General features: G+C 39.8%; 1 protein-coding gene across 1 annotated transcript in view; it reads left to right on the top strand.

Annotated features, from left to right (window-relative positions):
* Nucleotides 1-27979, top strand: part of n4bp2 (NEDD4 binding protein 2) — a 74985-nt gene that overhangs the window by 26113 nt on the left and 20893 nt on the right. Inside the window, exons 5-8 of the mRNA XM_052041963.1 lie at nt 20215-20291; nt 23048-23203; nt 24437-26727; nt 27685-27770. Coding sequence (XP_051897923.1) covers nt 20215-20291; nt 23048-23203; nt 24437-26727; nt 27685-27770 — 2610 coding nt within the window. The remainder of the gene's footprint in view (nt 1-20214; nt 20292-23047; nt 23204-24436; nt 26728-27684; nt 27771-27979) is intronic.

The following is a 27979-nucleotide window of genomic DNA, read 5'->3' as shown; positions in this document are numbered from 1 at the left end:
TCAAGGATAACAGCTATTTTGTTGAAAATATGTGGGGAACTGGATTACTTTTGTTCAGTGATTTATGTACTTGATATGTTTTGCTATGTTCATGATAACATCTTAGTTTAACATCATAGTTTTTTTTGAAGAATACAAATGCATTAAATTCAAAACCCACATCATATATAATCAGCATTCCCTATTTGCAGCTATAATGGAAACAAGTCAGAACATATCCCAAAAACATTGAAGTTGCTAAGTCAGTGCTCCGTACATTGTTCAAGATGGTTTCATTGAGAATTCATATACTTCAGGGGAGAGGAGGATTTTGGGGATAACTCAATAGATTTCTGTATATCTTTCACGATTACAGAAAATTAGAATCCAGCAAAGCTATTCAGGAAGAAGACTTTATGAATGGATGGTACAAAAGAATAGAAAATTAAAACATTTTAGAGAAAATGATTGACTTTTTCAAGGGATGCCAACAAAATAAAAGGCAGGTTTTTGTAAAATATTGGCTGAATATTTTAGTGGAGCAGTAATTTGAGACTATTCATTCTAAAATCACATCAAAGAAATTAGTATTGAACTTAAATTGTAAGCCGAATTAAGAAAGAAGTCAAACTTCACAATATCAGTGAAAGTGCCAAAATGCTTTACAATCAATTGAGCACTTTTTGAAGTTTTGTCATTTTATGGGTTAGTAAAGTACTGACACATTTGTACTAATGCACTGCTGAAATTTCTGTGGTGGTCAGAACCAAAGTTAACGTCCTAGTTAATAATCTAATATCTGGTCCAGGTCAAGACCTTCCTTGACTTGCGAGGTAGGGAAAGAATAAGAAAACCTGATTGGAATTGGTTTATTATTGCCACTTGTATCAAGGTACAGTGAAAAACTTGACTGGATTGCTCTTGGAAAGGTTTTCTGCAGACTTGATTGCCAGAATAGCCTCCTTCTATTGTACTATTTGACATTTCTATGATAAAACATTAATAAAGGCTCTCTCAGGTACCAAAGGTAGTTTTGTAGGTGAATTTAATCAAATTTTGTGAAATTAGCAATGTACCATTGTTTTGAACTTTATTTTGGCCACAAGATTACAATTGGTTGCTAAGAGAAAAATAATTAAGTGATAAAGATTTGAGAATAAATGTGGATTGATAGATTTTTTTACTCCTGGTTTGGTTGAGGGTGGTTATGATTTTATCTGTCTTAATCAAACTTTGCAATAATACATCATGAACAGAAGCCCTCATTCCAGCTTTCAGTGAAAATACACATTGTATGAAATAACAATGCTGTTGATGTGGAGATATACTGTGGTCCAGGTTGACAGAACTGGGATAAAGTTGCTGGAGTGTGTTTTACTATAGTGGGTATTGTAGTTTTCCTTTGGAATATTGGTCTTTGGGTTTGCCAGTGCTGAGGGAGAGGGAAGTTAGTGACCCCAAGACCTGGAATAATTGGCAAGTCCTGGACCAAGGCAGCACCGCTGGGGAGCTGGTGGGGAATTGGTTGTGTATTACTGTTTTAAACTATTCCTGACTGGTCTGGCTGGTTATTTTTAAATATGTACTGTATGTTTTTATATGCACTGTCATATCTTTTTAATCAAGTTTCCCTGGCCCTAGCCAACTTCTGGCTCAAGTATTTGTGGTGTACTTTATTTGAATTTAAGACCAGGTTCAGATTGAACAAACTTGCTTTCAAACCTAACATAAATCTCAGTCACGTTATGATCACTCCTCCTGAAAGGTGCTCCTAATTGCAAGATTATTAGTTAATGGTTTGCATTGCACAATACTAGATCTAAAATACAGATAAAATCTGCGTAACACCCATTCGAGTTTTGGAAATTCGTCCTAATGGAAATCACAAATCACTGCCCAGAAATCATAGATATGGAATAAAATTTGCTCTTATGGAATTTATGTGGAGAAAGAATTTAATACAAAGATTAAATAAACACAAAATGCCACAGAAATTTTGTATATTTTTTCACCTCTTTTCCTGATGTATACACAGATAATGTGGCTCTTTTTTAGCGGGGTTAGTTCACTTTGCAGTTTAGCAAGTTTTATTCAAACATTTTCTTTAATTAATGCAGTATTAGCAAAATCATACTGTTGCTTTTAAAGTTTCTGACTTGCTGCCCATAAATAATGGTTGAAATATTGCTGTGCTCCTTGTTGTGACTGACTGAACTGAGCCACACAGAAGATGTGGGTAGGAGTTATAAAAGATCTTTATATTTAACACAGCAGATCTTCTGGAGAGAATCTATCTCTCCTCACACAATGTTTATATAGTTTTTTTTAAACACAAGACAACAATAAATGTTAACTATAACAGTGGCTGTAATTACCTACTTTAATATTTTGAATTTAGATGGGTAACCTTGCAGAATTGCATATTTACAATGGTAGCACATCCCAACTAGCAGAGCCTCTTGGCATATTGAAATAGTAGCGGCTGGTCCGACCGCTTAGAACCATAGAATACAGCACAATACAGGCCCTTCGGCCCACCATCTTGTGCCAACCTTTAAACCTCGCTTAAGACTATCTAACCTCTTCCTCCCACATATCTCCCTATTTTAAATTCCTCCATATGCTTATCTCTTGAACTTGACCAGTGTACCTGCCTCCACCACTAGCCCAGGCAGCGCATTCCATGCACCAACCACTCTCTGGGTGAAAAACCTCCCTCTAACTTCACCCTTGAACTTCCCACCCATTACTTTAAAGCCATGCCCTCTTGTATTGAGCAAAGCCTACAAAGAGTCTGACTGGAAGGTTGAAGGGCAATAATTCCCATTACATGTAAAATAAACTCAGATTTTACCAATTATTTTAGGTTTAAGGGTCCAATAAATCTCTCAACTAGAAGTTCAAAGATTCACAACAAACAAGGCTTATTTACTGTAGCCTTAGGTTGACACATGAAGATCCGTAATTTCAATTCATAAACCTCAAATTGAACATAAATATTAAACATCATTTGACCATGCAGATCGTGGCTTCTGTTCCTTTCCATATCGCAGGGCATGTTATACAGGACGACCTGCTATAGTAATCCTGGCTTAAGCGGTGTTTCTTGCTCAATAGTTCATGCATTTGGTATACAATTTGTCTGTGCATCTGTGCCCTTCTCTTTGAAGCAAGATGTATAAAACATTTACAGGTCAATAATCCATTTTATGGTGGATAAGACATCCAAAAGGCAAAAAGCTTAACAATTGCACCTACACACAAATCTGAAAACCATATTTTAATGACAAGTTCAGACCTTTCCATCCAAAGAAAATAATAACAATGTTTTAAAAAGCTGTTTTGGGGTCATTCAGGAAAATGGCAAAATGGAAAATCTATATCTTAAATTGCTCTCTTCTATATAATCTATTTTTTCCTGACTCTATAAAAGCCTGCAGCAGTTTGCACATGTGAAAATGCAGCTTGCCATGTGTGTGAAGCTTAGTGTTACCAACTCTGGTTTGATCCATTCCTTGTGCTTTCATCAAATAACCTCCTACCTCTAACTGCCCTGTCCCATAAAACAGCCTCTTTATTCATTATATTTATAACTAATTTCAAACAAACAGGGAAAAAAAAACCCTATCCTTTGTAATGCCCCTATGACTTTTCTTCTGGGTTGCTTGCAGCAGACTCCAGCAGATCAATATTCAATTCCTGGCAATTCCTTAGTAATCTTGGAGGATTAGCAACCTAATGCAAGACTGATATTGTTTTCACTGTTCCATTTTTACAACAAAGTAATAGAGTTCAACAGTGATCGCGGCATCCAATTGTTACACACATAAGTGTTATTAAACCTTAGATGAGTTTGGCCAAATCATCAAGAAAACAGAAACCTGACTATAAAGGTAACAGAGCCACAATGCCACATAGTCTATTACACTTATTCAATCAAGACGTTGATGTTTCAGTCTTTTAATTTAATTTTCTGAGCACAAACTTCAGACACCCAAAGTATACTTCCCTTTTTTTTCCAGTGTTGAGGAATGGCTTCCTGAATATACAACTAGCCAAAATATTAAGTGATGAAACAGACCTGTCCTGAGCTGTGAATTAAGTGGCAGGTATATGCCTTTAACAATGTGTTAATACAGGAGATGGCCATTTAATGTCTTTGCTGATCTCATCCTGAAATTTTCAATGACCACCAATTAACATGAACATTAATATATTGTCTTCCTCTGCGTAGTTTCAATGGTACGTAATCAGAATACCCCATGCCCATTGATTGTTTCAATGGCCTTAAAGTATCAGCTGGACTTAAACTGTGAACAGGTTTTATTTCCTGAAGACTGGCTCTCATTTTAATTAATCTATAATTATGCTATCCATAATTTCGTAACTCCAGAATAATCCCTAACAGTCCTGGATATTGAAAGGTTATGGTAAATGATAAATTGATTCTCATTGAATTCATTTGCAGTGGAAAATTCAATACAGTTGCTAAAGGCTGGCCAAGGCTGTGTGTCCAGGAAAGGGCTTCTTGTGATGATGTCCAGACAAATGAGACACAGACAATAAAACCCAAAATAAAGGAATCTATCGAAGATTTTGGCTTTTTTAGGTACAGTTGGATAGGCAAGAGTGAGAAACAGGCTGGAATCTAATTGAAGGATTCAGGGCATTTATAAATAGAATAACAGGAGTGAATAACAGACTAACATTCAGTCAAAAGTTTGTGATATTTACATATAGAATAAAAGACATCCAGAAGACACAAGGGACTGCAGATGTTGGAATCTGGAGCAACAAACAATCTGCTGGAAGAATTCAGCACTGTGGGTGTGGGGGCGGTGGGGGGATGGGGTGGTGAGTAGGGGGTGTAGGAAGTGTCAAAGTTTCAGGTTGAAACAGTGCATCAGGCCTAAGAGATAGAAAGAGGAGAGGGTGAGTGGTGAGACACGAACCCGAGGTGATAGGTGAATTGATAAGTGTGAATGATGAACAGGCAGATAGTACAGAGGACCCCGGAGGCTTTTCCCCTCAATAACAGGTTTTCCGCTTTGGGAGCTGTTGAGGGGGATGACCTGCAGGGGCCTAGCAGCAGTAGCCAGGTCTCTGGCACTGGGACCAGTCCTGCTGCTCAAAAGGGAAGGGAGGAGAAGAGGAGGGCAGTGGTGATAGGGCACTCAATAGTCAGGGAAACAGATGGGAGGTTCTGTGGCAGTGAGCATGAATCCCAGATGGTATGTTGCCTCCCAGGTGCCAGGGTCCGGGATGTCACTGATCGGGTCCACAGGATTCTTGAGCGGGAGGGAGAACAGCCAGAAGTCGTGGTTCATGTTGGTACCAATGACATAGGTGGGAAGAGGGATGAGGTCCTGAAAAGTGAGTTTAGGGAGCGAGGCAGAAGGCTGAAGAACAGGACCTCAAGGGTAGCAACCTCGGGATTGCTGCCTGTGCCACGCAATAGTGAAGGTAGGAATAGGAGGAGATGGCAAATAAATGTGTGGCTGAGAAGTTGGTGCAGGAGGGAAGGTTTTTAGATTTTTGGATCATTGGGATTGCTTCTGGGGAAGGTGGGACCTGTACAGAGAGGACGGGTTACACCCGAACCTGAGGGGGGCCAATATCCTTACAGCCAGGTTTGCTAGGGTGGTTCGGGAGGGTTTAAACTAGTTTGCGAGGGGGATGGGAACCAGAGGAGTAGGTCAGAGGAAGAAGGGGATGGAGAAAAGTCAGATCTAACAGGTAGAGAGGCTTTGAGGAAGGAGAAGCAGAGTACAGGCTATAAAAGTAGTAAGCTGGATGGGCTAAAGTGCATTTACTTAAATGCAAGAAGCATCAGGAATAAGGGAGATGAACTGAGGGATAAGTACATGAGTCTATGATATTGTGGCTATTACAGAGATATGGCTGACATCAGGGCAGGAATGGATATTGAATATTCCTGGTTTTCAGTGTTTTAAAAGGGATAGGGAGGGGGGGGAGAAGAGGAGGGGGTAGCGATACTGTTCAGGGACACTTACAGTTGCAGAAAGGGTGGATAATGTGGAAGGATCCTCTCTAGAGTCAATATGCGTGGAAGTTAGGAACAAGAAAGGAACAGTTACTCTACTGGGAGTATTCTATAGGCCCCCGGTAGCAGTAGGGATACTAAGGAGCAGATTGGGAGGCAGATTTTGGAAAGATGCAAAAATAACATAGTGGGAGACTTCAACTTCCCAGATATTGATGGCACTAAGCAGGTGCCAAAAGGTTTAGACAGGGCAGAGTTTGTTAAGTGTGTCCAGGACGGATTCCTGTCACAGTATGTTGACAGACTGATTAGAGGAAACGCCATATTAGATCTAGTTTTAGGTAATGAACCGGGTCAGGTGACAGATCTATCAGTGGGTGAGCATTTGGGGGACAGTGACTACTGCTCTATAACCTTTAGAATTGTCATGGACAGGGATAGGAGCAAATAGGACAGGAAGATATTTAATTGGGGAAAGGCGAATCATGAGGCTATAAGGCAAGAACTTGAGTGTTAATTGGGATGACTTTTTTGAAGGGAAATGTACTATGGAGATGTGGTTGATGTTCAGGGATCTCTTGCAGGGTATTAGGGATAAATTTGTACCGGTGAGGCAGAGAAGGAAATGCAGGGTGAAGGAACCGTGGGTAACGAGAGTTGGAAAAACTAGTTAGGAAGAAGAAGACAGCATACATAAGGTGTAAGCAGCAAGAATCAGACAGACTCGTGAGGAATATAGAGTAGCAAGGAGGGAACTTAAGGGGCTGAGGAGAGCAAGAAGGGGACATGAAAAGGCTTTGGTGAGTAGGGTTAAGGAGAATCCCAAGGCTTTTTACTCGTACGTGAAGAGCAGAAGGATGGCTAGAGTAAAGGTAGGTCTGATTAAAGACAAAGGTGGGAAGCTGTGCTTGGAAGCTGTGGAAGTGGGTGAGGTTCTCAATGAATACTTCTCTTCAGTATTCACCAAGGAGAGGGGTCTTGATGATGCTGAGGACAGTGTTGGTAAGGGTAATGTTCTAGAGTATGTAGCTATCAAGAGAGAGGATGTGTTGGAGTTGTTAGAAAATATTAGGACAGATAAGTCCCTGGGGCCTGACGGAATATTCCCCAGGCTGCTTCATGAGGTGAGGGACGAGATTGCTGAACTGTTAGTTAGGATCTTTGAGTCCTCGTTGTCAATGGGGATGGTACCGGAGGATTGGAGGGTGGCGAATGTTGTCCCCTTATTCAAAAAAGGTAGTAGGGATAGTCCAGGGAATTACAGACCAGTGAGCCTTGTGTCTGTGGTGGGTAAGCTGCTAGAAAGGATTCTAAGAGTTAGGATCTATGATCATTTAGAGAATCATGGACTGATTAGGGACAGCCAGCATGGATTTGTGAAGGGAAGATCTTGCCTCACTAGCCTGATAGGGTTCTTTGAGGAGGTGACCAGGAAGATTAATGAGGGTAGTGCAGTAGATGTGGTCTAAATGGATTTTAGTAAGGTGTTTGACAAGGTTCCACATGGTAGTCTTCTTCGGAAGGTCAGAGGCCAAGGGATCCAGGGAGGCTTGGCCGTGTGGATACAGAATTGGCTTGCCTATAGAAAGCAGAGGGTTGTGGTGGAGGGATTGCATTCGGATTGGAGGGCTGTGACGTGATGTCCCATAGGGATCGGTTCTGGGACCTCTACTTTTTGTGATATTAATGACTTAGATGAGGGGGTGGAAGGCTGGGTTAGCAAGTTTGCAGATGACACAAAGATCAGTGGTGTTGTGGATAGTGTGAAGGGCTGTAGAAGCTTACAGAAGGATATTGATAGGATGCAGAGCTGGGCTGACAAGTGGCAGACGGAGAAGTGTGAGGTGGTACACTTTGGAAAGACAAACTCCAAGGTGGAATACAAGGTAAATGGCAGGATTCTGGGCAGTGTAGAGGAGCAGAGGGATCTGGGGGTTCATATGCACAGATCACTGAAAGTTGCCACACAGGTGGATAGGGTTGTTAAGAAAGTTTGTGGGATATTAGCTTTCATAAGTCATGGGATCGAGTTTAAGAGCCACGAAGTAATGATGCAGCTTTACAAAACTCTGGTTAGACCACACTTGGAGTAGTGTGTCCACTTCTGGTCGTCTCATTATAGGAAGGATGTGGAGGCATTGGAAAGGGTGCAGAGGAGATTTACTAGGATGCTGCCTGGATTAGAGAGTATGGATTATGAGGAGAGATTAAAGGAGCTAGGGCTTTACTCATTGGAGAGGAGGAGGATGAGGGGAGACATGATAGAGGTATACAAAATATTAAGAGGAATAGATAGAGTGGACAGCCAGCACCTCTTTCCCAGGGCACCAATGCTCAATACAAGAGGGCATGGCTTTAAGGTAATGGGGGAGAAGTTCAAGGGAGACGTCAGAGGGAGGGTTTTCACCCAGAGAGTGGTTGGTGCCTGGAATGCGCTGCCTGGGGTGGTGGTGGAGGCTGATACGTTGGTCAAGTTCAAGAGATTGTTTAAGCATATGGAGGAATTTAAGATAAAGGGATATGTGGGAGGAAGGGGTTAGATAGTTTTAGGAGTGGTTTGAAGGTCGGCACTACATGGTGGGCCGAAGGGCCTATATTGTGTTGTATTGTTCTATGATGGGCAGGTTCCACCAGGTGGGAGGGGTGGAGTTGAGAGACAGTGGCAGGTGGATGATAGATGGAGGCAGACAAAGAGGAAAAAGACCTGTCCATTCTCAGCCTTCTCCATTGCCAGGGTAAGGCTCAATGCAAACTACAGGAACAACACCTTGTATCTATAACCCAATGGCATGAACATTGAGTTTTCCAGTTTTAGGTAACCCTCACCTCCTGGTTCCATCCACCCACTGCACACATGGTTCACTCACAGGCTTCCCCCCATCTCTCCTATCTGGTTCCGGCTCCAACTGCCATTCACCTCTCCGCCAGTGGTTCCTATTATCACCTCCTTTACTTATCAGATTCCCAGCACTGGTGGCCCTTTGTGTTCCTGCTTATCTCTCTCCAGCAGCTGTGTCCAGCTTTCACCCTCCCCTCCCTCCACCGCGCTCCATCTTCCTCCCCTTTTTTTTCCGTTTTTCCCTCCTTGTCTGCTTCCATCGATCTTCCACCTGCCACTGTCTCACAACTCCACCCCTTCCCCTCCCCTCCCTAACTTGGCAGAGCCTGTCCGTCATCTTTCACTCTCCTCACTCCACCAATCAACTCAGGCTCCTGTCTCACCAACCCTCCCCTCCTTTATACTTGCCATCTCCCCTCTCCACTCTCAGTCCTGATGCAGGTTTTGACCTGTAAGTCAACAATTCCTTCCTCTCCCACAGTTACTGCTTGACCCACTGAGTTGCTCCAGCAGATTGTTTGTTGCAAAAGACATCCAGGAATGTGCTGCAGGGTGGATCTAATTGTGGGATTCTGGGGGAGGGAGGGAAATAACTAGGAGTGATTTACAGGTTTGATTCCAATCAAGGGTTATAGATACAGTCAGGAAATAAACTTCAGGCTAGAATTTCATCAGGGAATTTGGGGAGGGATTGAGGGAGGGAGGATTTATGTAAGATTTATCAAATATCTGGGAGTAAGCTATTATTTACCCTCAAGAGGTCTGGAACAGGGCCAGAAAGTTTATGTGCAAGTTGTAAACATAAATGACCAATTATTTGTTGTGAGTTATACCTTTGAACTATCTTACCTATATTTGATATGCTCTTAAAAGTGTACGTCTCCCTTCAAACTGAAGGCTGGAATGTGTTAAGCATCTGCAGTCACTTGTGTCTCCAAATGCAGCTGCTGGTCACTTGAGAGATTGCATTGTCAGTTTCCAAAGCAAATCTCTTAAGTGGCCCCCTGCCATGAATCAGCAGTTGCGGTACTCATCAATATTGTACCCATCAATACTGTTGAGAGAGAAACATCTGTTAGGAATGCTCCTCCACATAACATGGGATTCAATGGGAAATAGGGTTTCATAGAACATAGAACAGTGCAGCACTAGACAGGCCATTTGGCTCATGATATTGTGCCAATCTTGATGCTGATTTATACTAAATGTCCTGTTTATCATGCATATTCCTCCATTCATTTTGTATTCATGTGTCTAACTAAAAGCCTCTTAAACTCCACCAAACTGCCTGATTCCACTACTACCCTTGGTAACCCATTCCAGGCACCTACCACTCTCTGTGTAAAACTTGCTCCTCACGTTGCCTTTAAACTCTGCTTCCCCCCCCCCCCCCCCCCCCCCCCGTGTACATTCTCCCCGTGACTGCGTGGGTTTCCTCCGGGTGCTCCAGTTTCCTCCCACATTTCAAAGACCTATGAGTTAGGAAGTTGTGGGCATGCTATGTTGGTGCTGGAAGCATGGTGACACTTGCAGGCTGCCCCCAAAGCACTCTACACTAAAAGGTGCATTTCACTGTGTGTTTTGATGTACATGTGACTAATAAAGATAACTTATAATGGGGTGATCAGAACTGCACACAGTACTCCAAGTGTGGTCTGACTAAAGTTTTATATAGCTGCAGCATAACTTCCTTACTCTTATACTCAAGATCCTTCTGTACCTTAATGTTATTAAAGGGCTTACCATTAACTGTATACTTTCTCCTTTCATTTGACCTCCCAAAGTGCAACACCTCACACTTGCCAGATTAAACTCCATCTGCTGTTTCTTTGCCCATATCTGTAACTGATCTATATCCCGCTGTATTCTTTGATACTCCTTTATACAACTCCACCAATCTTGGTGTCGTCTGCAAATTTGCTAATCCACCCATCGACACTTTCATCCAAATCATTGACATATATCACAAACAACGGAGGTTCCAGCACCGATCCTTGTGGAACACAACTGGTCACAGACCTCCAGCCAGAATAATAGCCTTCCACCCCTACTCTCTGTCTTCTATGGGCAAGTCAGTTCCAAATCCAAACTTGCAATTAACCCTGGATCCCATACATCTTTATCTTCTGAATCAACCTACCATGAGGGACCTTGTCAAATGCCTTGCCAAAGTCCATGTCCATCAAGCACCTTTGTCACCTCCTCAAAAAAAACTCAATCAAATTTGTAAGGCATGACCTGCCCCGCACAAAGCCATGCTGACTGTCCCTAAGCAACTATGCCTTTCCAAATGTGCATAAATCCTATCCCTCCGTATCCTCTCCAATAGCTTCCCTACCACTGATGTGAGGCTCACTGGCCTATAATTACTTGGATTATCCCTATTTCCTTTCTTGAACATTTGCTACTCTCCAGTCCTCTGGGACCTCACCTGTTGCTAGTGAGGACACAAAGATCCTTGTTTAAAGCCCCAGAAGTCTCCTCACTTGCTTCTTTCAATATTCTGTGATATATGCCATCAGGCCTTGGGGATTCATCCACCTTAATGCTTTTCAGAAGACCCAGCTCTACCTCCTCCTCAATCTCAAAATGTCCCAGCACGTTAGCATGCCCCACTCTGTTGTCACTATCCTCCAATTTCTTCTCCTCGGTAAATACCGACACAAAGTACTCATTTTGTACCTCAGCCACTTGCTCTGACTCCAAGCACAAATTCCCTCCTGTACCCTTGCGTGGACCTACCCTCTCCTTAGTTATCCTCTTTTTTTAAATATAAGTATAAAATGCCTTGGGATTATCCTTGACCCTGCTCACCCAGGACATGTCACAGTCTCTTTTGGCCTTCCTAATTTCCTGCTTGAGCACTTTCCTGCTATCTTTACATTCCACAAGGGTCCAGTCTGATTTTAGCTTCCTAAACCTTGTGTATGCTTCCTTTTTCTTCCTGACCAAGTTTAGGACCTCTTTGGTTGTCCAAGGTTCCCTCATCTTACCATCCTTATCGTTACCCCTACCGGAACATGCCAATCCTGAACTCTGATCAGCGGGTCTTTAAATAACTCCAACACAACAGATGTGGACTTGTCTGACAGCAGCTGCTCCCAATTAATGCCCCTTAGCTTCCTGTTTTATCCTGTTGTAATTTGCCCTCTTCCAATTTAGTACCTTCCCACAAGATCCAATTTTATCCTTACTCATTACTATCTTAAAACATAATGAATTGTGGTCATTATTCCCAAAATGTTCACCCACTGTCAGGTCTGGCTCATTCCCCAAAACTAGGTCCAGTATGTTCTCTCCTCTAGTTGGACTCTCCACATACTGTTTCAAGAACCCTCTTGGATGCACTGAAGAAATCCCTCCCCATCTAAGCTTCTTGTATTAAGGAAGTTCCAATCAATACTGGGGAAGTTAAAATCCCCCACTGTGACAGCCCTGTTGTTTTTGCACCTTTCCATAATCTTTCTACTTATCTGTTCCTCCACGTCTCAGTGGCTGTTGGGAGGCCTATGGGATAATCGCATCAGTGTAATTATACCTATTTCTGAGTTTCACCCTAATTGCCTCTGTGACTGAGCCCTCCAGTATGTCCTCTCTGAGTACTGCTGTGGTATTCTCCCTTATCAGTAGAGCAAGCCCTCCACCTCTTTTTACCCCCCCCCCCCCCCCCAATCATGTTTAAAACAATGAAACCCAGGAATGTTGAGCAGCTGGTCTTGTCCCTCATGCATCCAGGTCTCTGTAATGGCAACAACATCATAATTCCATATACTGATCCAGGCTCTAAGTTCATTACCCTTATCCATAATACTCCTAGCATTGAAATAAACATACTTCAGCCCATCAGCCCCACCAGGTTTATTATCCTGTCCCTTGCTGTCCTTCCTTTCAATCTTACTTGTCATACCATCTTTCTTGCCTTCAACCCTACCACCTATTGCCCTGCTGCTATAGTTCCCATCCCCCTGCCACTCTAGTTTAAACCTTCCCAAGTAGCACTAGAAAACCTCCCAGCGAGGCATTCTGGAAAACTGCGAATTTATTTTCGGAACACAACCCCTTCATAACGCAGGGATAACTTGTTGACTGTTCCCTAGTTGGATCCTCAATAAGCTGATCTAAAAAACTATCTTTTAATAAATTTGGTTTGCTCAGTCTGTATGTAGATCAAAGTTCCCTATTATTACTGTAGTGCCCTGATTTACTGATGTCTCCAATGCCTGTCATTTCTAATATTGTCTGGAGACCTACAGCCAACTCAGCACCAATGTTCTGCCCTTTGCTCTTTCTCAGCTATACCAAAGCAAGATCCTTTCTCTCCATTGCCTTTATCCCCTCTCTTATTATCAGGGCTCCTACTGCCCTTTCATTTTCCATATGTTTTCTAAAAGTTAAGTATCCTGGAATACTTAATTCCCAAAGTTGGTTACATTGTAACTGTCAGTAACAATGCCTGTTTATTTCTATTTCTACTACAAGTACCCCATGTGTGTCAGTAACAATGCCTGTTTATTTCTATTTCTACTACAAGTACCCCATGTGTTATGACTGTTCAGATTACAGAAATCCACCCTTCTGGAATTTGGAAATTGCTGTCCAAAAATCAGAGATATGGAATAAAATTCACTCTAATGGAATTTATGTGAGGGGAGGAGGGAATTAAATAAATACAAAATGTGAAAGAAACAACAAATGTCTTTTTTTTCAACTGGCATTTCTTAACACGTGAAGATAATGTGTTTTTTGTAGCACGGTAGGTTTATTTTGCTGTCTAGCAATTCCCCCCCCCCCCCCAGGGTTTTTCATGTTATTTACCCCCAACCGGGCCAGCAAGTTTAAGTACAAGTCGTAAACCTAAATGATCACTTACTTATTGTGAGTTATATCATTAAACTAATTTATTTATATTTGATATGCTTTTAAAAGTGTATGTATCCGTTCAAACTGAAGGCTGGAAGGTGATAAGTGGAGACAGGCTGCTGCTTCCAAATGACAGCATCTGCAGTGGTTTGTGTCTCTAAGCACAACTGCTGGCCACTTCAGAGATTTGCTTCGGAAACTGACAAGGCCATCTCTTCAGTGCCCCCCCACTGTGAAACAACAGCTGTGGTACTATCATTACTATTGGGTGAAAAACCTCCCATAGGAATGCATCTCCACTTATAACATGGGATTCAATGGAAAACAGTGTTATGGAAAATCATGATATGAATATATGAATGGTCTCCTCGGAATGCAACCCCCACCCCCCCCCCACCCCCCCCCCCATAATGAGGGATCGCCTGTATCTGTTTTCTTACTTGGTGATGAGTGTCATGTGCATTCAGATCAAGAGCCTTAAGTTTTGATTTTTTTTAAACCATTGATCCTACTCTGACTCTAACTTGTGTTTTTCTATTCTATATGCCACACGGTTTTACGTTCAGCTTTCTGGTTCCATTGACCTTAATGCCAATTTGCATGTAACATGTGTAATAGAGACATTTTTGCCTTTGTTTCTGATTTTTACTCTGTACACCAGCTGCTCATACTATTTCAATAGAACCTTCTGCTTGGATCATAACAATTGGATATTTTTCTTCCCACTTCAGGTGCAAAAACAGTATCTATCCCACTAACAATATAGCCCCCAATCACTGCTTCATTCCTCGATTGGAATGGCCCCCTGCATCATGGTGCTATTGTCATTTTGTTCAACCTCTCTGTAGTCAGTGCTCTTGTCCATACAGAATGCAAGAATTTCATACTTATTCAGGACCACTGCTGTGGCTCCTCCAACATAAAACTACCTCATTCATAGTCGCACCCCACTACCTCCCTTAACTGACCAATTGTACATAAAAACTGGAATAAGAGTAGGCCATTTAGTTCTTCAATTTTGTATAGCATGTGGGTAGAGGGTTGTTTTGTGATTGGAAGGCTGTGACTGAGGCCCTTTCTGTTACCTACACTAATGATTTGGGATGAATATAGATTAGTAAATTTGCATATAGTTGATGCCTGGGAACTTGAAGCTGCTCAGTCTTTCCACCACTGACCTCTCAATGAGAACTGGTGTGTTCTCCCTACTTCCTCTTCCTGAAGTCCATGATCAGTTCTTTGGTCTTGCTGACATTGAGTGCAAGGTTGTTGTTGCCTCATCGGTATCTGAGATTCTACCTATAACAGTGGTGTCATCGGCAAAGTTATAAATGGTGTTTGAGTTGTGCTTAGCCACACAGTCATGAGTGTAGAGAGAATAGAAATTGGTGTGTTTTTGATAGTGAGGAGGGTAGTCATAGGCTACAGAACAATATTAATGTATTGGTGGGATGGACAGAGCCGTAGTAGATGGAATTTGATCCTAGTACTTGTGGGGTGATGTACTTTGAGAGGACTAATAAGGGTAGGATGTACACAATATATACTACAGGACCCGAGGTAGTATTGAGCAACAGGTCTTGGTAAACAAATCGAGCATAGGTAGATAAGGTGATTAAAGAGGCATACAAGATATTTGCTTTCATTGGGTAGGGCATAGAATAAAAGAGCAGGGAGTTTTTGGTACCACTTTATAAAATGTTGGTTAGTCCACAGTGGGAGTACTATGTACAGTTCTGGTCACTGCACTATAGGAAGGCTATGATTCCACTGGAGAGAGTACAGAGGAGATTCACCAGGATATTGTCTGGGACAGAGTGTTTCAGTTATGAGGAGAGACTCAATAGGCTGGCTAAGGGTGGATCTGACAGAGGTATATAAAATAATTGTCTCTGGCCCAAATACTTGAAGATGGGATAAGTAAAGATCTGTACTCAATGGTTAGCATAGACATGGTGGGCTGAAGGGACTGTTTTTATGACACTGACTTAATGGCTGATCAATACCATAGTCCCATGTTCTCCCCAAGCTCCCTTCATAGCTTCTGCATCTAGAAATATATCTATCTCCTTCCTAAGTACATTCAGTGACCAGGAATGTACAGCCAGTTCCAGAGGTTCACCACCCTCAGTGTGAAAAAACTTCTACTCATCTCAGTCCAAAATCTCTCGCCCTGTAATCTGAAACTCTGGTTCATCTTGCTGGACACTCCAGCCAGGAGAAACATCCTCCTGCATCTAGTCTGTCTTATCCTGTCAGAATACTGCTTTCCCTATCAGAATTTTGTATGTTTCCACTAGATCTTCTTTCATTCTTCTAAACCCTAGTGAATATAAACCTAGTTAACGTAATTTCTCCTGCCTCTCCAGACACACATTAGTCCAGGTGTGGCCTTACCAGATCCCTGCATAAATGTAACAAGACATCTTTGCTCCAATATTTAAATCTTGTTGAACCTGCTTGTTTGCTCTCAAGTCTCAAAGTACATCAACCCTTCCCAGTCTAACATCATTTAAAAGTTAAGCTGTTCTTCATATCAAATGGGTAACTTTACATTTATGAGCATCTGCTATGATTTTACCCATTTGCTCAATCTGTCTGAAGTCACCTTAAAACACCTTTGCATCCTCCTCACAATTTCACAGTCCCAAGCATGCTAGTGTTATTATCAAACTTGAAATATCGGTGACCCCTACGTTATGGTGGGTTGCGTTCCTAGAAAATGGTTCCTTCACGATTTTCCATAACGCAAAGCTGCATCATCTGCACATGTGTCAAGAAGTGCAGGATGAAAATGAAATAAATTTTGTGCTTATTTATTTGCTTTTTTTCCACATAAATTCTATGAACGTAAATTGTATTCCGTATCTCAAATTTTTGGGTGGTGATTTATGAATTCTGTAAGTGTGAATTTCCATTTCTGGAATGACCGTAATGCAGAGGTCACCTATACTACATTTGGTTCCCTCATTCAAATCATTGAGAAATATTGTGAAAAGCTGAGGTCCAAATAGTGGTAATGTAGATGATGCCATCAATCAGGAAATTAAAGATGCGCATAAGAAGGGTAATAATCAAAGGTGACTTTAATCTATGTTATAGACTACTGAAACTGTGGATTCCTAGAATGTGTATGGAATGGCTTTTTGGTCCAGTATTTTGAGCAGTCATTTAATGGAACAGGCTATCCTAGACAGGGTATTGTGCAATAAGAAAGGGTTAGTTCATAATGTCATTCAGAGTCTATTAGGGAAGTTATCCTAACATGATAGGTTTATTGGAACAAAGTGTTCTGTAACTTTCACCCTCCCAGATGAATTGCAGTGTCCAAATCTCAAACAGCTTGTCAACTCTCAGGCAAATTTGTTTGAGTTCAATCACTTGCTGCAAAGTATGGTAGCCATGGATCTTGATGATTTCTATCAGCACCCACATGCTGCAGCTACAACACATCATTTCCCCTGCAGTCCCTATCTTATTTATTAAACAAACAGCAAATTATTAACCTGCTGTTTATACTTGTTAATTATATCTTTGTTGAGTTATAAACCTGGTGCCAAGTTACCCGTTTTAGTTAAATGTAAGCAATGGAATATAACTTGGAGCAAACCCCTTTAGTACAAGAATTGAACTGTTGACACAAATGTTAAACAAAATGGTCACTGGACCCAACACAGACTAATATAGCGGGGTCATTTCAGGCTCAGGTTAGGTTACCAGCCTTTACTCAAAGCTACTAAATTTAAGTTGCAATATAACTAATAGATGTTGTTGTTCAGTGATTTAGTTTGGGGAGTCCTTTAATTTAAAAAATTTTTACAAAACTATTTTCAGAATGTAAGTTAGTTGAAAATATGACAGTTTACATACAGACATATGCAGTGTGAAGTGAAAATAAAATGCACACTCAAGCAGAATTTCTAGGATGTTCCTCAACCTGAGTTCATGTGGTGTCGTAAAAACATGTATACTGGTTTAACCAGCACTATGCTGTTTTACTCCTTACATGGTGCAATCAATTAAGCATCATAAAACTTAGTCGCTGTTGGAATGGATTACCGCAGATAATCAGAATCTCATTGATTGTGCTGTGCACAAGTAGTTCAGATCAAATGTTAGATGCTCAGGTATAAATTGATCTCCATTTTAAAATGAGGCATTTTACTTGGAATCTTAAATAAGCAGATGTCCACATTTGATGTTGAAACAATTCTATTTTAAAATCATTATAGAACATTACAGCACAGTACAGGCCCTTCAGCCCACATGTTGTGCCGACATTTCATCCTGCTCTAAGATCTTTCTAACCCTTCCCTCCCACATAGCCCCCCATTTCTCTATCATTCATGTGTCTATCTAAGAGTCTTTTAAATATCCCTAATGTATCTGCCCCCATAACCTCTGCCGGCAGTGTGTTTCACGCACCTACCACTCTCTGTGTAAAATACTTAACCCTGACATCCCCCTTATATCTTCCTCCAATCACCTTAAAATTATGTGCCCTTGTGTTAGCCATTGATGCCCTGGGAAGAACTCCCTGACTGTCCACTCAATCTATGCCTCTTATCGTCTTGTACACCTCTATTAAGTCACCTCTCATCCCCCTTCTCTCCAAAGAAAAAAGCCCCAGCTCACTCAACCTATCCTCATAAGACATGCTCTCCAATCCAGGCAGCATCCTGGTAAATCTCCTCTGCACCCTCTCCAAAGCCTCCACATCCTTCCTATAATGAGGCGACCGGAACTGAACACAATACTCCAAGTGTGGTCTAACCAGAGTTCTATAGAGCTGCAACGTTACCTCACGGCTCTTGAACTCAATACCCCGACTAATGAAGGCCAACACTCCATACGCCTTCTTAACAACCCTATCGACCTGCGTGGCAACCTTGAGGGACCTATGGACATGGACCCCAAGATCCCTCTGTTCCTCCACACTGCTAAGAGTCCTGCCATTAACCTTGTATTCTGCCTTCAAATTCGATCTCCTGAAGTGTATCACTTCACACTTTTCCGTGTTGAACTCCATCTGCCACTTCTCAGCCCAGCCCTGCATTCTATCAATATCCTGTTGTAATCTACAGCAAACTTCTCCGCTATCCACAACACCACCAATCATCAGCAAACTTACTAACCCACCCTTCCACATCCTCATCCAAGTCATTTATAAAAATCACAAAGATCAGGGGTCGAAGAACAGATCCCTGCGGAACACCACTGGTCACTGACCTCCAGGCAGAATATGCTCCATCTATAACTGTCTTCTATGAGCGAGCCAATTCTGAATCCACACAGCCAAGTTTCCCTGGATCCCATGCCTCCTGACTTCCTGAATGAGCCTTCCATGAGGAACCTTATCAAACGCCTTACTAAAATTCATGTACACCACATCCACTGCTCTACCTTCATCAATGTGCTTTGTCACATCCTCAAAGCATTCAATCAGGCTCGTGAAGCACGACCTGCCCCTCACAAAGCCATGCTGACTGTCCCTAATCAGCCTATGCTTCTCCAAATGCCCATAAATACATTGTTGCTGGGATTTGGACCTATGGCAGTATGCACTTGAAAGGGTTTTTGATACAAGTTTCAAAGGATACTTCTGGTTAATATTGCATTCAAGAACACACACAATGTATTTTCAACGTATCAGGTACCTACTATCTCACATCATTCAACATGGAACTGAAAGGGCTTATTACTGGTTAAAGGACTTTTTACTGCCCGATCAGACAGTCATGTAAAGCATTCTAGAGTTTGTTATCCTTCAAGGACAGCTTAGTTTGGTACAAGCACATAACACAGGAATGTTTCACCATTTTTTGATTCCCTTGAAGCAAGTGTTTTCAATTGCTACTAACTTGCAAATACTTTGTAACGTTTTATATTGCTTTTATTTCAATAACCTTTCTGTATATTCTTATTGTAAGCAGTGATTGTTCTGAATTCTAAACATATTTAATTTTAAAATTAAAACTAACGCTATGGTTATTCATCCGTCTATACCTAACAGCCTCTTTACTGACAAAAAAATAAAGTTACCCTGAGCTGATTTTTTAAATCTTTTTGGAAAAGAAATAAGTTGGGCAAATGAATTTGAGATGAAAAGCAAGATGCATAAGTTAAGGTGAATGAATAATCATTCTGGATCACATGTTCTTTTGATTACTGGATAGAGCTACTGAATTTGAATAAAAGTAGAACAAAAAAATTGGAATATGTTACAAATAGTATTATTGAGGGAATGGATGTGGTCCAAGTGTTTAAGAGGGCGTAGTGTCTTCAAATTGTTATGAGCAAGATATTTTTTTAAAGTTTAGAGTATAAAATAATTTGTAGAATGAATTTTGTTTTAGTGTATGTTCTTGTGAATGTATAATGTTATTGCATTAATATATGAATATCTAACTTTTAAAAACCAAGTTTTTAAGGTATTTTGATACTTGGGAATCTGTTTCAAAAATACACATACTTGCCTCAGATTAATTTATTTTGTCGCCAACTGTTTGATCTTTTTATTTGTTTTGTAAAGGCTTTTAAATACAATTATAAAGTTGCATTTCGTGAACCAAATACTTGGTGGAAGTTTAAACCACGTGAGCTTGAACGGTAAGGTTACTTATTTCTTCTATCATTGTCATGTGAAGTTACTGCAACACTGTTTAATTTGCTTGTGATCTATTTACCTGAAGGAAATTAAATTACTTGTCGCATGCTATGAATATTCAAATTAGGAGCAAGAGTAGACCACTCGCTTGTCCCCAAGTCTGCTTGTCATTCAACTGGATCATGGCTGATCTGATTGTTACATCAACTTTGCATTCCAGTCTACCTGCAATTTAAAATTTTATACCACTGCTTATCAAGAATCTATCTACCTCTGCTGTAAAATTATTCAATGACTTTGTTCTTTGAGGAACAAAGTTACTCAGACTCACAACACTTGGAGAAAAAATTGTACCTCATCTGCTCTGTGTGGACATCCCCATATTATTAAACAGTGATGCCAAGTTCTAGATTGCTCTATGAAAGGAAACATCCATTCCACATTCATCCTGCCCATGATCTTGTATGTTACAATCAAATCACCTCTCACTCTTCTAAACTTCTACAGATACAAGCCTAGTCTATCCAGTCTTTCCTCATCGCCAACCTGCCCACTCCAGATATTATAGTTATCCTTCTTTGAACTGCTTCCAAAACACTAACATCCTTCCTTAAATAGACCAATACTGTACTTAATATTCCACTTGTGATCTCACAAAGCCCTATAAGACCATAAGACCAAAAAAAACTGTTTCGAACATAGAACGTAAAACAGTACAGCACGGGACAGGCCATTCAGCCCACAACGTTGTGCCGATCCTGATGCCGAAATATACTAAATGTCCTCTTCCTGTATATGGCCTCTTCCATTTATGGCCTTTTTGTCAACCAGTCTTTTATCCACACCAGTATGTTACTTTCTGCACCTTGAGCTCTTGTTTTCACAATAACCTTTATTAAGGCAGTTTGTTAAGGCGTTTGATAAGGTGCCACAACAAGTATAGCACATCCAGCAGTTCTCCTTTATTCACAGCACATGTTATATCTTTAAAGACTTACAATTAATTGGTCAAACATGATTTTTCACTCAACCATCTTGATTTCACCCGATAACCTTGAATATTTCTGACAATCCAAAACACTTCATTTGTTTGTAAAGTGTAATGATTATGTTGGGAAATGAGGTAGGATATTTGTGCACATCATGATTTTTGTGGCAGCCTTAGAGTGAATGTGGGGAGAAGTTCTTGGTTCTGTTTAAATAATAGATTGATAGTTTTGCATTCATTTGGCCCAATAGACTGGCCTTGGTTTTACTTCTGAAATATGTCACATTTGATGGTGCAGAGCTCCGTTAAAACATATCTTAAAATCCTGGAATTGGATCCCTACAGCTGTCTGACTGAAGCAAGATTGCTATCAACTGACCCATGTTAACACACATTTTAAAATGCTTATTTTAGTGTTTGAACAATATCCACATCAGAAGAACATATAGAATACTTACTTTACATTCCAGCAAAGGTATCCTTGAGATTATTACTTTTTACAGTGGGTACAGAAAAAGTTTAGAGGACTTGTTCTAGCAAAGCAAGTCAAAATTACATAACTCGAAGGGCTGTTTGTTGGTCAAAGTGTTGGCATTATCTTGTTTCTTTTAAGAGTGGTTTTGTTTATGTTTGTGTTTCTTGCTCTGCTTCATTTTTGTTTTAGATCTTCCCTTTTGAAGATACAATGGCCTTAACTCAACCATTCCCTCTGGCAGAGCAGTCCAAAATCAAATTTCAATTTATGAAATAAAATTTCTCATAACCTCTGCCATTGCTGTCTTAGCTTTGGTTAAAATTAATTGCCCCTTTTCATTGACTCCCTAACTAGACAAAATATTCATTTTGCCCAAAGCCAATTAATTTATAAATCCTCTATTAAATCTATACCTCTCTATTCCAGATGAAATAAAAACAGAGAATCTCCTAATAACCTCACTTTCTTTTCTCTGGAATCAGTCCATCGAAATTCTGCTGTATTTTAATATGCTTTCTTTAACAATGGCTTGTTTAAAATTATCATAAATAATTCTTTAGTTATTCTAGGCCCTTATCCATTGCATTTTAAATAACTTTGGCCTTTTTTAATGGTTCTATTTATCTGCATTTGCACCTACTGGGAATTCTGCATTTGAACTCCAAATGTCTGGGTTCAGATCTAGTGGAAATGTTTATTGCATTGTGATAATCATAAATGCCAATTGCAAATACTGTGCTGAATGCTGATACAAATGACCATTTCCACCATAAGTGAATTCATTTTGTTCCAGAATTGTCCAAGATTGATATAAATGGAAGTTTAATAGTTCTGGCATTTCCATCCTTTTGTTCCAAAATACAGTATAGAAAGTCATATCTCATGCTGCTGGTGATGCATTCAATCAGCTAGTGAGTGTGTCACTCACAATTTATGTTTGCCCTATCATATCAGCCTTTTATATTCCTGATTTTGGCAGCAGTACAGAAAAGTATTGGGAAGAAGCATTCAGGTGCTGTGCAAAAGCAAAATATAGTGAATGCTGAAAATATGAAATAAAACAGAAAAAGCTGAAAATGCTCATCACGTCGGGTCGCATCTAGGTGAATAGAGAGAAACAGTTAACTCTCCAGGACTTTGAGCTACCATTAAATGTTCTGATGAAATCACCAAAGCCTACTTTTTTGATTAAATTTTATCGTCTTGAGATTTTAACGGTTAATTTATTGGAGTCGGCTTTCTCTTTTATTTTGTTATCCAGTGTATGTATTTGAAATTGTCTATTTTCTCCATAGACGGAATGTTCATGGTGTGTCAAAAGAAAAAATAAAAACAATTTTAGACCATTATGAGCGTCATGTGACGATTAACACTGTAATGACTTCATCACAACCTACCTTCCCGGAAAAAAAAGCCATAGAGCTGTATCCTGCTGAAAGTGCCGAAGCTGGGTGAGTGTCCTAATGTAAAACTATTATTAGGATATATCAGTATGATTTGAGTTTTAAATTTTTTTACAGGTTTCTGAATTGAAGGCTGAAAACATTGACCTGAGTTTTTCCTGTAGTCCTGCATGGAACTGCCAACATTTCTCAGTTTAAATGTGTTCAATTTAAGGCTCAAATCCTGAACTTACTTGCCAAGCTCCAACAGCAATTTCCTGGCTACGTTCCATAGCAGGCTTCCTATAGAGTCCAGTATCAGAGCAGGAGCCTTACTCACATTCCCCAACAATTATACAAATTCCCCAGAGTAACAATTATACTGTGGAATTTGTTTTGGAATCTGCAGTTCACTAGCCCATTCATTTGAATGGGGATTGCAGGGCTGGGAAGATGGTTAAGGTAATTAACCATTGACATCAATGTTGTCTACATGGGCTTTAAGGCATTTGATAAGGTCCCTCATGGTAGGCTGATCTAGAAGATTAAGGTACATGGGATCCATTGTGACTTGGTAGATTGGATTCAAATTTGGCTTGGCCATAGAAAACAGAGGGTAGTGATGGAAGGGTGTTATTCTGACTGGAGTCTGTGAGCAGTGGTCCGCATGGATCAGTGCTAGGTTCTCTATTGTTTGTTATATATATGAATGACTTGGGTGAAAATGTAAATGGTCTGAATAGTAAGTTGTGGATGACGCAAAGATTGGTGGCATTATGGATGGTGTAGAAGGTTGCCAAAGAATAGAACGGGATATAGATAAGTTGCAGATATGGGTGGAGAAATAGCAGATGGACTTTAATCCAGGCAAGTATGAGGTGTGGCACCTCGGGGGAGGTCAACTGTAAGGGGAAGGTATACAGTAAATGGCAGGACCCTTAGGAGTATTGATGTACAGAGGGATCTTGGGGTCCAAATCCATAGCTTCCTGAAAGTGGCAACACAAGTAGGTCTGATGGTAAAGAAGGCATATGGCATCATTTCATGAGGAATTTTAACAACATAAGCGAAATATCACGGAGGGGGTGGAATTTGGGGGGGAAAGTTCTGCTCTGCTGACTTTAAAGCAGGTAGTACTCAATATGGATATTAAGATTTTAGATTAAGCATAAATGATCAAATGTTTCATAAACTAATTGCTATTAATGAATTATTTTTCAAATTGTTTGATTGGCTTAGAGCAATCCTGTTCCGTGTTTATTTTAGAATAAGCTGTTTACTATTTTTATTTGCTTCATGTAGCATAATAAATGGAGCAACAGGACCAGCAACTTCTCCAAACCGCCAAGGTTCACCTTGCACCCTGATACCAGTTTTAACTTGTGCAGAAGATTGGTCAGCTATCAAAACAAATATAGCATCATCTGATAACTTAGAACAATGTTTACCGTCATCTGCAAATTTTCCCAGTGAAAGTAGAAAATGTGAGACTGGACACGACACTGGTAGTGGTACAAAATATTCAGAATTTATAAGTGGTGATAATGTACAAAAAACAGATCAGATGTCTGGATCAGATGACAGCAATTATAATTTCTCATCTCATTCTGAAACAGAAGATGGGAAAAGGAAACTAACAGTGGCAACAGTTGAATCTGAGGCTGAAGCAACAGAAAGTGCCAACCAACAGGACACTGATGATTTAACACTTGATAATTTACCAACTGCATTTAGTACATCTATTGATCAAAAAATCGGAAAGGAAAGTCAGAACTGGCAGAGTGCTGAGAGTACAAGTAATGAAAGAGTAGGAACAGCAAAACTGCCAGTTGAAGGGAACCCCTCAGGAGAAAGCACCTCAACTAAGGAGGAGTCAAAGGTTCTAGAGAAGTCCAGCAATTTTGAATCCTCATCTTTAAATTTTGTTGGAGATTGGCCAGTTATAGAAACACTGAAACCTCAAGATCAGAGAAAAAGACGAATCAGGAAGGTATCAGAACTAAGTATCTCAAATAAAGACAATGTAAATCAATCCAGTAATTTGGAGTCTGTCATTCCAAATGATTCATTAAAAAAAGATACTCTCAGTTTCATTGAGCAGGAGAATGTAGAAACCTCAAATGAATCAAATGGTTCACAGGTTTCAGTGGATTGTTCTGATGATGATATGCTGTTTTCACCTGTTGAAAACTTAACTCTGGAAAGCATTTATGAAAATGGTGAGGATCCTAAAAATCCAGAAACTTCTGAAGTTCAAATTTCAGAAGCATTGTCTGAAAAGCACATAAATAAAAAATCTTGGCAGAACAGAAGAATGGGAAAAGCATGCAAATTGGCATTAACATTCACGAGTAGCAGCCCCATCGTGGAAGAATTTCTTGAGCCTGTGCCATTAACTTCTGATCAAGTGGAAAACACTGTTGCAATTCCAGAGAAATCAACACAGGCCAACTCAACTCAAACAGCACCTGATGATTTTGCTGTGTTATGGAGAATTGAGAAAGAAAATACCAGTTTTGTTGAAGTTAAAATATTGACAGGAACTTTAAATGGAATTAAACCAACTGATTTAGATGCAATACCAAAATCCATAAATCCTAATGTATCAGTGCCCTACAGAGTGACGCATGACAAAAGCACGTACGTAGATGAAAATGACTTTGCGAATCGTGAAGAGAACCTACAGATACTCAGTGATTGTTTTAAGTGTATTCCTTTTGAAGATTTGAATGATTTATATGAGAAATGCAACAAAGATGTAGAATGGACAACCAATTTATTGCTCGACTCTGGTATGAAGCTTTCAAATGAAAGTCCGATAAATAATCAGTCAGGTTTAGACCATGATCTTAACAGCAGCAGTGTTGCAGAAAAGAACGAAGTGCCTCAAACAAAGAAAATAGATTTGAGTGAAGAGTCACATGACAGATCTGCATGCGAAACAAATCAGTTGTCCAGTGCCGATAAGAAGGTTACAGACGTATCTGGTCAATCATCAGAGACAAATGCAGAAAATGACACTCTGGAATGGGTACAGTCTTGCCTTGACCTTGAAACCATAAACCCATTACCTGACAATACTAGAGAACCTGTACTTGTAGATGAAGAGTTGAAAAGTCCAAATGATGTATTAGGTAATTCCAGACTGACATTTAACATTGGTTGTGAACAGTTTACCAATTCTAGTAAGGAATATAATGTCGGAGAGAAACAGAGTGAATCAATGTTCAAGAAGAATTTGGTAAACAATGAAGTCTTGTGCATGAAAGATGACATATCTGTAACTTCAAATGAAAACAATATAAAAGAAACAAACAACATTTCTGAGTGTACAGATATAAACGAGACAACTCCAATGTCGACACCAGAAGCAGATAGCGTTACAGAAGATCAGCCCAACTCTGATGTAGGAAAAATCTCTTCACAAGAGGAAAATGGAAAAGAAGTGAAGACCATCAAAGATGGAAACACGAATCAGGATGGTTTAGGGTTGTACTCTGATCCAATGCAGATTCAGTCTTTAGAACTGAGTTTGCCACCAGAATTGGCAATTCAACTTAATGATCTGTTTGGATCAGTAGGTCTTGATCCAGGTAGGTAAGGTGTTTGTTCTATATTGACTCTACTGATTAATTCATTTTCTTTGCATTTTGTTGCAAATGAAAAATTACAAAGTTTAGTACAAAGTACCATGTGTGATTGTGGATTTCAACTTTGGTCAAGCTGTTTTTAAGAGTGCATGCTGAAAAATATTCCCTTGAAATTAATTTTTGAAAAATCAAAATTGTCTATGCTTTGTTTTATGTTATGTAAAGTTCAATTCTAGTCCATTTCTCAATGGTCTGAAAATATATAGCATTTCTGTGCAACTGTTAGTTATTATGAAAATATTATTTAAAAATAAGTAAAGAGAATGTTCATATTTCCAAGAAGTTTCATGCCTTAAATATTTAGTTTTTATAATGAAAGAGTACAATTTGGCCCATAAATCCCATTGAAGTAAATTCATTTCTGGTAATTCTGTCATGGATTTCCATTTTAACTCCCCTTTTCTCTCCCTTCTCTGTCTAAAAACCTTTCTGTTGATCTCCCACTTTGGAATGCTTTTATTTCCCCTAGCTGAAGGATAGTTTCTTTTTGTGCTTTGTATGTGACTGAATTCTACAGCATTCATTTTATCATCTCAATCTTTCTTGGAGACTTTACCAGAATTACTTATAGAAATAATTCTGTCATTGATATTTTAAATAAATAGTTTCAATGATGCATTTAAAAAATAAATTCAAGTGTGGCATATCATGAAACAACCTGGTCACTGTTAGTCACTGAACATTGAACAGTATAGTAATTGGTTCATTGGCACACTTCCTGGAAAGATTCTGTGAACTCCAGGAGATTACTTAAAAGATGAATAAAAATTTTAAATATGCTTTTCTTTTAAAAAAAAGAATAGGTGTTTTAAAGTTGCATTTATTTTGTCCAACTTGTGTAATAATGTGCACTGGTTAAATTGCATCATTTATTCAACCATGACTATTACTGCTTCTTAGATTCTTTGACTCCAGAAGAATGTGTCGTACAGATAGATTTGAATTTGGCAAAAATTATTCATCAGAAGTGGAAGGAGACCATATTGGTTAGTAGAACTTTTGCTAAATATATATTCTTATTTGGAATCCAGGCCTGGCTTGGGAAGTCATAAACAAATGCATTAATTATTCTAGTAATTAGTATTTCCATATAATATATTTTGAGTGAATAGTCTAATTTGAAGAGTGGATCTGGGTTCGAATCCATCTTGCTTTAAATTGCATCTTATCAATATACTAATTGGTAGATGTCAGT

The sequence above is a fragment of the Pristis pectinata genome, chromosome 2, assembly GCF_009764475.1.
Source record: "Pristis pectinata isolate sPriPec2 chromosome 2, sPriPec2.1.pri, whole genome shotgun sequence".
Taxonomy (NCBI): domain Eukaryota; kingdom Metazoa; phylum Chordata; class Chondrichthyes; order Rhinopristiformes; family Pristidae; genus Pristis; species Pristis pectinata.
This window is presented reverse-complemented; position numbering and strand designations above follow the sequence as displayed.